Source organism: Uloborus diversus, chromosome 9, assembly GCF_026930045.1.
Source record: "Uloborus diversus isolate 005 chromosome 9, Udiv.v.3.1, whole genome shotgun sequence".
In the NCBI taxonomy this organism is placed as follows: Eukaryota; Metazoa; Arthropoda; class Arachnida; order Araneae; family Uloboridae; genus Uloborus; species Uloborus diversus.
In genome coordinates, this window is record NC_072739.1 from 126,764,424 (window position 1) to 126,776,917 (window position 12,494).

The window sequence follows — 12,494 nt, forward strand, 5'->3', positions numbered from 1 at the left end:
GCTTATCGTATACTGTGTTGTAGCTAATGGAGGTTTGCTTGGCGATTTTAGCGCAAAATGGCTTTCGTTACGAACATAACCAGCCATGTTTCTACTGTAATTTATGTATTGTTCAATGTGTAACGTATTAATTACGCAAAATACCAATGGATTAAAGAAGATAACATTATAATAACCTTTTTTATTGAGGTTAGAAGACAGTGCATCATCAAAAATTATGAATAAACGGACAGAATTATCGGCGTTACGATCGTAACGCCATTTGGACATCTCACATGTATGTTTAAGAAAAATCATTTTTCTTCGAAGATACTGCATAAAAGCTTATGAAAACACTTTAAAACAATTAAAAATTGATTCTGAGGATCGATAAATACCTTTAAAACGAAAACATCATATACTTAGTTCCAGGCCCGTGTCCAGATTTTCATAAAGGGAGGGGTTTTAATCTTACCAGTAGGGGGGGGGGAATTCAACCCCCTTACAGCTTTTAGTTTTACGACAAATTGCCGATCCCAGTATGGCGTTTATTCACATGTAAGGACTGCTGTATTCTTGAAGGATACCTCTAGCTGTACAAGTTACCAAAGTATTCCTTCGTTTCACAGATTCGCTTTAATCAAACTTTGCTTGCTTCTTTTTAATTAAATCTGTTTACTATGTAGTATGGTACGTGGTAGCCTGATCGGTAGAGCATTGGACTCGGGGCCGGAGGGGCTCGGGTTCGATCCCTGCTGGTCGAAGACCCACCGTCGTCATTAAAGGGGACTGGGCGACGTTAAATATGCTCGTGGTCCCAATGTCCTCCAAGTGAAACGATACCTCTGGGGGTGCTAGTTCCAGGTAGCTATTAGCTCTTGGACTAGTTCTAAATTCTCATTAACTGTTCGATCCGGTGATGGTGCTGCCATCTATCGGTATATAAAATAATGGAGGCAAGGCACTAGTATGCAGACCTCGACATAAATACAGTTGAAGTCCGTTGTGACTCTTGAATAGAAATAGAAATATGTAGTATATTGCAATGAGTATTAAAAACTCTTCACAAATTCTTTTATAATGTAGAGTGTATATCAGGTTGTTATGTTCTGAAATAATGCTTAATAAACTAAACAAGAAAGAGCTCTTTGCAGATGCAAATTACATAGCCAAGCACAATCACTAATGCATCTTCATAGATGTAACATATGCCAAATTCACCATAAGCTCCTTACAATAAGCAATATTCTTTCTTTGCATTAGTAGATCATTCAGCGGTTCGTCCGCCATACTTTTTCCGAAATATTACATCAGTTTGTAAGGCTTTAGCAGTTGTAAATCGCAAAAAACTTCAGAGAGAAAATTAAAATAAAATGAAAACGCTGAACGCAAACTTTCTCATTAAAGTAAATTTAAGTCAAATATACATTTTCTTTATTTTGCATATTTTTTCCCCAAGGGAGGGGTTTAACCCCTAAAACCCTCCCTGACACACGCCTATGCTGCTTAGTTCTCAAATAATAGCATTGTAAAGATCGTAACTTTTGGACATACATCAAATTTCAAACTTACGTTTTTTTAAAATCGTTTACAAAGTAAATAATCTATCTTTACTTTTGTTATTTGTGTAAAATATTAACAAAAAGTTATTCAGTGTAAGATTCATACCTTTATTTATTTATTATTATTATTATTATTATTTTTTTTTTTTTGAAACGTATGGAAATAATTAAAAAAATTTTTTTTTAATGGTACGTTTGCTCAGTTAACGTTTTGGTATGTCCAAAATTGTGCCTTTTAGCAAAGAAAATATTTTTTTAAGGGCATTTGAAGAGCATTTTTTCCATAATTTATGTCAATTCTTGTCTCTATACAGTATTATAGTTTAACTCAATATTTTTTGAGTCAATTAAAATGAAAGTTATTTGGTGTTGAAGCTTCAAAGTTGAGGTCTGTGTTTGCTCCCACCTTTTGAGAACTGCCCAAATAAGGAATCAAAAATTAAAAAAGTAGGAAAAGTAGGAAAAAAATTACTTAAAAAAGTAGGAAAAATAGGAAGAGATAGGACTACACACACGTTAAGATGACTGACAATCATTAGGATGAAAAATAAACTGGTGGAATTAAAGATATTAATTACAAAAATATGAAAATAAAATCTAAACAAAGAAACACCTTTCACCAATACAGTAATAAAATTTTTAAGTGTGAAAGAATAAAGTGCAATATAGCAATCGCAAAAAAAAAATAAAATAAATAAATAAATAAATAAATAAAAATAAAAAAAAAAAAAATAATAACAATAATAATAATAATAAAAAAATAATAATAATAAAACTCCAATTTTGGTTCAATAAAAACATTTTTGTTAAAGATTTGTTTTGTCAAAAACGAAAACATTCCTTCGAGAGCATCCATTTATCATTTAAAAATACTTTCACTTTCAGCTCCTGTTATCATAAACTATGATACAAAAGCAAAGCAAATATTAAATTAGTTTTAGTTAAAAATAATCAGCAGCTGACATGCATTCTTGCATAAACAGAGGCAGATGTTTGAATTTGAAAAAAAAAAAAAATTTGAATTTTGACACCTTGAATTCAAATACTTTTCGCAATCACGAGTGTGTTTGTGTGTGGGGGTATGTGAGTTTGTGTGTAGGGGTATGTGTATGTGTGTAGGCATGTGTGTTTGTGTGTAGGGGGTATGTGTATGTATGCATAGGCATATGTTTGTGTCTGTGTGCAGGCATGAATGTTTGGGTAGTTGTGTGTATGTGTTTGTGCGTGTATGTGTTTGTGTGTGTATGTGTGTGTATGTGTATGTGTGTGTGTAGGACATGGAGCAACCTGGAGACGGCTTTCGCTATAGGAGCAGCATTGTGAGGAGCCGGTCGACGGTGATGGTGCGGAGGGGGGGGCGGTGGGAAAATAAAATGATAGGACGCCAAAAACAGTCAAGTGAAAGCAATAAGCAATCGTGATTGCTCAAAAAAAAAAAAAAGGAAAACGACTGAAATGCCGAACTAAAATAAAATATGTTCTTAAATATGGGACATAAAATTTATAATAAAATAATTAAACTAAATAAATAACGAAATAAGTCAACTAAATAGTTTGTACTATGTTATGTATTTTTAGCATTCAACATACATTTTTGTTTCAGGCACGTCATTTATGGGGGTCAATTTCTCCCCTCCCTGGCTTTGGAAAATTAATGCTTGTGTGGTTTTTGTTTGTTTGCAGATAAAATTTGCATTTAGTATACATCCTTTGCTAGCCACCTCCGGGGGGGGGGGATCAAAGTGATGAGTCAGTTCTAATTTTAATCAAACAATAAAAATGAATATTGTTTTAATGGTTTGATGATTTTTACCTCCTTCTTGTTCCAAAATGTTTGTCACGAAAATAAAAGGAAACATCATATGCATGGTAAACATAACATTTTTATCAAAGACAAAGATCAGTTACTAATGTTTCTCTGTGCAAAAAAGGGAAGGCATGTAGTTTATCTCAATCCTCACCATACAACAAAAATATTCATTCGGAAATTGTTCTCGAAATTGAGAGTGAGGGGGAGCACCTGACATCAAATGCCTGCATATATCTCTTTCTCCCTCCTCCCTTTGATCAGGCGCACTAAGTAAAATAACTTACAGTAGATACGCCGCATCGGTATAATTGCCGCATCTCGAAAAGAGTAAGAGTCTGCCAAAAAAATTTCAAATGCTCAGAAATATCGCATTGCCATAAACCCAGCACATAAAAATGATGGGCAACTCCTCGATATTGATGATATATCAGAGTAGAAAATACCCATTAAAAAGAAAAAAAATACATATTAGTTAGTAGCTCTATCCCCCAACTTTTAAAAATATGATGAAATAAAAACAAAATATTGCTTTTAAATTGATTTCCGATTTTTCTCCAAAAATCGGGAACGTTTTGACCATCCAGGTTTTGCTACTTTTTTTTTTTTTGCAAATACACTCTTTGCAAGGAAAGAAAATGAAATTTTATAAAAACCATGTTTACGATAGAATGAACAATAATCATACTTATGTACGAAAAAAGTTTTCGCGATTATTTTTGAAGTAGTCAGTTTTTGCGAATTTCTGTTATCTGTAGCTTTTATGTAGTATAAAATATGTATAGTGTACAAGTTTTTCATTTTTTGCTTCCTTATGTTCCTTTTAAGGTTTTACATTGCCTTTTGGTTTAAATTGAGATCCATTTCACTTGTAATCATACAAAAAATTGGCGAATATATAGGACATTCGGTTTTTCCCGCATTTTTTGAACAGTCTGCCGTTTACTTTACTTAAAGCTTCTAATTGATGGGTAAATAACATATGATTGCATCAGAATGTGCCAGTATCTAGTTTTTTAGTTTCGTTAATACAGTAGGACTGAAGTCAGGGCGATAAAAAGAAAATTCGATCATAAACGCCGCAACGGCAAAAAAAAGTCACTTACGAAAATTTAACTTTTAAACACTCAAACGCCGCGGCGCTCCTTCCAGAAATTACTGTATTCATTCAATGAAAAGCTAAGGATCCGTTTGTTCCTTTTACTTTTCAAAATCAAAACATGCAGAAAATTATCGGTGCGGCATTGTAAAAATAAGAATTAATGCACAATTAGAAGTGCTATACTAAAGAAAGAAAAAGTAGGAAAAAAAAGGAAAAAGTAGGAAAATAAGGAGAGAGCTCTAAAAAGTAGGAAAAACTAGGAAAAATAGGAACTCTTCGGGGTCTGTGTACATATAAAATAAAAGTATAGATATTTAATAAGATAAATTGAAAATACTTGAATTGAAACTATTTATTTTTGTTTTCAGGCTAATACCGAAAATACCGGTACTTTACCTCATCAAATACCGGTACTACGAAATTGCAAAATTGCTCAAAATATCGGTATTCCGGTATTGCAATCACTACTCTTTCTGAACACACCCATCCTACAAAAAAAGTTGACGACACTATGGAACATAGAATAGATTTAGAAATGAAATTCTATGTAAAAATATTCTGGAATTTGAACCATATAATGAAATTTTTGCAACAAACATTATAAACCACTTGAGCTTTATTAAAGAATTGAATTCAATGAAAGAAAAGCCATAGTGAGTTTTTTTACTCGCCAAATTTCAAAACAGCACTAATAACTACCAACCACACTTGCCAACTAAATATTTCTATCAAAACATTTTGCAATACCTAAAGCCTTAAGACGTGTAAAATAAGAATTTTTACTGTCTTGTATTCAACATAGTTTCACTAGTGAATGTTTTACAATAGCAGTGGATTTTTAATACGACACTATCATTTATTAAATATGATACATACTCATAAAAATGATGGTTTATCAATGTAAAAACAAATAACCAGATAGGCACAAGAGTCAGCACTATACAACATACACAGGATATTAACTTTGGAAGAATATACACTATGCAGTATACTTTTTGGAAACAGCAAGGAATTACAAAACAGTGCAGTGCCAAATTTTTTTTTCGTTAAATGTCATTTATACATGATACAAGCAAGTATAAATATTTATTATTTATTTTTCATACAACCTTTAGGAACAGAAAAAGTTTTAAATACCTCAAAATGAACCAAAGTAGCATCAAGCAGTTCTTCACAGTATGGTGGATTAGCCTCAAATGATCCACTTACAGGGAAGAAATTTAAAAAAGGTCTAGAAAAATGAAATAAATAATGAATAAAAAAATAATAATAATGGCACCTATCAAAGTGTTAAAAATACATTATTACACATAAAATATACCTGAAACCTTATGAATTAATATATATTTGCAGTAAAACAGTCTTGTGAGGCAAGTACAATTATTTTATTCATCCCCAGAGTCCAATTTTTGAAGATACATAAAACACAAAATTTAAATTACATTAATACTTTTAAAAGAGAATATTTAATTGAAAAACATATTGAAGTAACTAATTACATCTATGTACAGTATATCTATTTTTGCTATGGTGGTTATTACCACTTTTGGCCCAAAAACCCTTTTGTACGAGGAGTTATTTCTGTCACATGTTTTACTACAACTATGTGCTTTGCTGGTGGAAACATAAATAGAAAAATCTAGGCTTTTGCAGAAGTTTTTGTACATTATTCCAATTTTCCAAAGCCTTGAAAAAAAAAAAAAAAAAGAATTTCAAGGACATCCAAGGTTTTCTCGCCGTGCATGCATCCTGATCTGAGAGAAAGTCTATTGTGGGCATTGCTAAGATAAAAATTGAGAAAATATTCAAAAGATTTGCAAATGAAATTTTTACATTATGATACTTTTAAAATCAATATATTCCTATGATATTATCTGCCCCTCTTTATATTGAAAATAAGCTCCAGATGTAAATAACACATTTACAGGGCAAGGTCAGCAAAATGCTATAGCTTGAAAACAGGTTAGTGTCAGAAATTTGGAACTGCCTAAGTCTAGAAGATCCAGGGTAGAAGACTGCATACTGTATTTCTAAACAGCTGCAAACAGATACTGTTTCATACTGATGTTAAAACAGTGATTCCCAACCAGGGGATAATTAACTCCGAAGGGGTGAAAAATAAGATTTTCTAAGGGGTAAAATTAAATACAAGGATTGAGGCATGGTATAGTCACAAGAAAAAAAAAATGTATCAAATCTAACTACCTATTTGGTAATTATTAGTGATTTATAAAAAAAAGTTATAAACTTGGAGCTCAACTCATAATGTACAATGGGTAAAACAAAAAGTATTAAACAAATTTTGAGAACTTAAAATAATGTGACCAGATTTTTCAAGCTAAAAATAAGGACACATGACCGGGGGGGGGGGGTAGAGTAGTTTTTTTCCCACAGGCTTAATATTTTACGTAACAGAAAAATGCCAAGAAATAACTCATATGTACCAATAAAGAACTCAAGTTGAAAATAATTTAATAGTATTGATGTAAAGAATATTGCATCACACAACAAATTTATTAATCAAAATTATTATTTTCAGCTGTACTTGCTGTTAGAAGCAATTTTAAGAAGCAAATTCTTGTTGCCTTACAGAAAATCAAGAAATTCCTTACATAAATAAGAAAAGTTAATTTTAGTTAAAAGAAGACTGTTTAAAGTGGCAACTGATAATTGCGGTTTTTTCAGATGTCCAAATTTTATTCACCAAGGAAAATGTTCTTTCAACAACTGCTGTTGTGCCTGCCAAACTGAAACCAAACTCAACAATCTTTGTCAAACAGTTGACTTCAATCGCCTGAGTGCGAAAATCGAAAAAGCATTTAAAAAATCTAGTTTGTATGTTATATTTCTTGTGTGACGGAATTTAAACAAAAAAGTGGGACTCTTTCGACAAAGCGGGACACTTTGGCGGGAAAGTAAGATGAAAAGCGGGACGTCTGGTCACATTAACTTAAATCAACATCAACTGACTACTTCTTGATTTAACAACAAATTACTAGAAAACAGGTATTTTCTTTATCTGAATGATTAAAACCAAGTCTGCAGAGTCAGAGTCGGGCTGATTTTGAGGTAAAGGAGTCAGAGGTTTGAAATTCCAAGAGTTGAAGTCGGAATCTGTAATTTTTCCTCCAAGTATGCGACTCTGCCAGTGCTTTCGGAGTCTGAGTCTGACTCGGACTGGTATTGAGGCAAAGAAGTCGGAGTCCATCATTTTCCCTCTCACTCTGCAGCTCTGATTAAAACTAATTAAAATATTCTTATTTTGAGTAGTTCAAAAGAAAAATAATGCACTAGCTAATTTGTTTTTAAACTGAACACCCTATTTTTTTTGGGGGGGGGGGGGTATTGTTAATATTTTACCCACTTTTGGGGTAATAGCCTTAAAAAAGTTGAGAACCACTGTGTTTAGAGCTCATAAGAAACATAACTTACCCACGGGATCCAAAAAAACTGTCTGTGTCAGGAAAAGCTGAGCAGTACTGTCTGAAGAAGCAGTTTAAAGGAGAGGAAAAACACTCAAAGGTGACACTGAAGTGCTTGTGCAGGCAATCAAAGACCGCAACAGGGAGTGAGCCCTGAATGCCATGTCCTTCATTGTGACTGATACCAGCAAAAGACTAAAGGATTTGTAAAAAATCATGTGTCAAAACTTGCTTTTTATAAATAAGACATGCATGTTTTATCTTTGCAAGGGGTACGAACAATTTCTGTAATTCCAGTTATTATTTAGAGTATAAGGTACAAGAAATTAACTGGATTTCTAAAATCTTCAGATGCAAGTTGGTGTCTGGTGCCGTAAAAATATTTTAGCCCATTTACAATGGCAATTGGAGTGTACATGGAAAGTTAGTTTTGACTGCTTTCTTGAAATAAATGAAGAAAATATTTTCCCGCATGAATTCCTACGAAAGAATCAAAGAGTAGGATTATTAAATTACTTAAGGTATTTTATAAGCATTTTAATTTTTAAACTCAACAAATGAATGTACAATTAGTAGACAAAAAATGCATAATATGAATGGAGCAATTCTTCAACAATTTCCATAATGCGGAATTCACTTTGTTGTATTCAATAACCATGTCGAACGATAGAACTAAAAGTTCTCCTTTTCAACATTCCTAGTGGCGCAAGGATTGTATTATGTATCAACAATCGTACCATGCGATAAGATGTATAGCACATAAATCTTCTGAATACAATAATGAAAACATATAAACAATATATATACTTATTTTGAGTACAATAATATCTAAATAAAACTCATAAAAAAATAAGCCACCATATGGAATTCTTATTTTCAGCTTGGCAATGAACTTGTTAAGTGAGGACAGGGAAACATTTTTTATAGAATTTATTTATTCTTATTAAAGGAACATGACAACCTTTAAATTCTCCAAAAAAGTTGGGCCCTATAACTTTTTTTTTTAATATTCAGGCTGCTTGGATGTGAACATAAATGCCACCTGCATGTGTTCTGACAAATCTGATGAGTTTGAGATCAAGATAGCCTCTGTTTCATAGTGACATAATCAACAATCGCAGAGCAGCAACCGGTGATAATGTTCTGAAAGATTTTACTTATTGTTATTGGTAGTGCATGAGTAGCATTGCGTCCTTCCACAAATGTTGTAAATATATCCTTGGCACCATGCTAAACTAACGAAGGTGAAAAATTGCAAATTGTGATTTTCAAATTCGATGGGTTGCCATACTCAAAAAGGGCTATCAACTGGTCATAACTACTTCAAACAATAGTTTTACACTTAAAGTTATCTATGAAAATTGAAAATAACTAAATGCATCATGTGGAAAAAAATTTATTTTGCATCTCCTGAAAAATTCCAATTTTCACATTTGTTGGTTCAACTTGGTGCCTAGGACATTTTGCTAAATTTACTTATGAAAACAGTTTTAAAGTATTGTAGTAAATTGTCTTTATAGCCCAAAAGGTTTTATATATCCCGTTTTGGGTTACAGTTGTAATTGTTGTGATGACGGAACATCTTATAAAAAAAAAAGAAACTAAGCGAAAAGATTGTCTTTGGATTTTCTTACTTAGTTTGTACACATTTCAAAAAGGGATTTTTTTTCTAGTGCAGCATTTCTATCACTGTTATAATAAAAAGTACATTTTTTCATTAAATTACATATAGCACATGTTTATACCATGCAGTTTTCTCGGCAATTAACTTTTCAGCAAAAGTCATACATGAGATAAAGGGCTTTCCATAAAGGAAAAGTCGTAACACATTATCCACAGAGGCATACATTATCTGACTTAGATTTTTAAAATTAATTTAACAATTTATGATTTAAAATGCATATTATTTTCAGCATAGAATATAGTTGTTCTTAAACATATTGTTAGAAACTGAAAAAAAAAAAAAAACAACTACATAAGGACAAAAACTATAATAAACAACTTTTAATAGAATGATAAAGCATTTAATTTGCACATATCAATGCAAAAAGAATACCTACTTGATAACGTTTCAGCATACACCACACACGGGAAAGAAAATTTTCAAATTTCCGATCATCAGAACAATTTAGACTATATAAATGCTCCTGATAGGGGGAAAAAAAAGTTTAATGAAAATGCAATTTTTATGTCATAAAACAAGAGAATGAATAACAGTTTAAAATAAATAACATTTCATAATAAATAAATAAACAAAACAAAATAAAGAAAAATAATAATAATGAACAAAACTCATTTTATTTTCAATAAACATAACTTTCATAATATGTTGAATGTAAAAAAAAAAAGTATATATCACGACCTCAGAGCGTCCTTAAGGCATCCAATCTCAGAAACAGCAATAAGATATCCTACAGTTGTACTGAGACAACAGTATGATGAATGAAGTTAGAAGAAAAGAATATACATTAATATAAATAAATTAGATTTATAGACATCCCGCTTATTGGCAACAATAGTGCAATTTCTCAAAAAAAAAAAAAGAAAAAGAAAAAGAAAAAAAAATTAAATTTAAATTTTATGTCCTGGTTCTTCACAAACCTGGGACAAAGCTAGTTTACATAACAGGTACGAAGTGCTGTATAAGTGAAACAATCAGTAGTATCACTTGACACATCATTAAAATTTCCCGAATAGAAGAAATTTTTAAAAATTCAACACACTATTAAATTAAACTACAAAAGCAAGCCTGAAAACTTAATACAGTGAAATTTCTGCAAGTCAAACTTCGATGAGCCGAAAACTTTGATATATAACCCGAAGTAAATATTTATTCCCGTTTAACTGAATGGAGAACTAATGTTATTTATTTTCAATAAGTCGAATTTCGGTGAGTCGAAATATTCGATAAGTGAAATTTTATTCCATGACAGTCGTCAGTTTCCTTGTTAACGTTATTTTATAAGTCGAACTCTTTTCCATTTTTTTTTCTTCTCCTCAAAAAGTATGGACAAAAAAAAAAAAAAAAAGAAATCGGCGCAATTGCATAGCATCAAAAGGCATCTAGACAAAGTGGGTCGAATAAATCTCTGAAACCGATTATTCGGACATAATTTGGCCAGTTTTATTTTCTTTTCATTTTAAATAATTGTTTACTTCATTTCCCTCTGTAGCATAGAAAAAAAAACTGCTCATGGGGTAAACCAATGCTTTTAGTACAGCCCAAAAATGGGATTTAAAAAATAACGGAGGGATAGAGGTGCGTATATTTGGTATTAAGGAATAATTCAATGGTTACTGACAAGGGGGATAGAGTTATGGACATTTTTTGAGATTTTGCAGTATTCTATGAAGCTGCAGATTTTTCCAAGACTGGTTTGTTTCTTGCGTTGTTATAGAAAGCTAATATTTGTTGTGCCATTTCATTGATTCCTGAATGTTTGGGATTGAACTTTAAAATAGACTAACAGAACATTTCAAAATTTTGGCTGCCGAGAAAAAGTTGAATTTATTCGATTGTAGCATAGCAAAGAAGTAGGAAAAGTCATTGAAATTTGATGTGCCTCTAAGTTTTCAACAACTTTAAAAAATGGAAAAAACGTTTCAATTACTGTGCTTCCTCTTTGATGATCCCCCCCCCCCCCCTGAAGCTTTAAAAGTACCCAAGGACTATTCAACGAAAGAACAAATTTCTGCTCAAAGCAATGTTCAATAACAGATTTTTTTTTTAAATATGTTTTTTTCCCTGTTTATTAAAAACTGTTACATACAACATTCAGTTATAAAATTGTTATCCAACCTATTTAAACTCTTGAATTTAAAGTATCATATTATACATTAATTAGGTCAAGTATATATTGCCGCGCCTCAGAACAACAGTCAGACATCTAAGCCTAAGAATAACAGAAAGATATTCTACTGTTGCTTTGATGCAATAATATATTATCTTTGATACATCATTCTATCACTCTGATAACATTATAAATTTAATGAGTGTCAGTGGTGGTATTTTATATTATTCTATAGTTTTGTTTTCGTAATCGATAAGACGAATTTTTGATAACTCGAAATATTTTCGCATTTTCTGCAACTTCGACTTATTGAAGTTTCACTACCATAATTTTTTTTGTGCATATGTATTTGGAGAATTTTTTCCAACACTTTTTTTGACATGCGTCACTACCGCTACGGGTGAGTGATATATAAGACAAGTGGTTCGCAACTTGGGGGGAGATTGCCTCCCAAAGGAACAATTTGACTCCTCAAGGGGCGATGAATATTTAAAAGACAAAATAATAATAGCAAAAAGCAAGTGAATATGGAAACAGAAAACATATTCACAAGTTATTGTTTAGGGTTCAGACAAGGAATCAAAAGTTAAGCAGCCAGTGATTTTAATTCTCCCAGATTTCTGTTTAAAAAAGAGAATAATTTCATAAAGAACATAGTTAAGTACCTACCTTCAAATACCTACCAGTTTGTTTTGGAAAAAAAAGAAAAGAAATAAAAAGTATAAAAAGGGTACTTTTATTCGTTATTTAATTATTTATTTTTTTAATTTAAGAGTGATTGGATGAAATTATTTTATCATACACATTTTACTTTAAATTTAAATTAGGCAT

At 31.6% G+C, this 12,494-nt stretch overlaps 1 protein-coding gene across 1 annotated transcript in view; it reads right to left on the minus strand.

Moving 5' to 3' along the window:
- LOC129230478 (mRNA (2'-O-methyladenosine-N(6)-)-methyltransferase-like) overlaps positions 1-12,494 on the minus strand; it is a 141,363-nt gene that overhangs the window by 90,261 nt on the left and 38,608 nt on the right. The window contains exons 10-12 of the mRNA XM_054864880.1: positions 9,933-10,019; positions 7,883-8,067; positions 5,588-5,681 (exon numbers count right to left, since the gene is read on the minus strand). Coding sequence (XP_054720855.1) covers positions 5,588-5,681; positions 7,883-8,067; positions 9,933-10,019 — 366 coding nt within the window. The remainder of the gene's footprint in view (positions 1-5,587; positions 5,682-7,882; positions 8,068-9,932; positions 10,020-12,494) is intronic.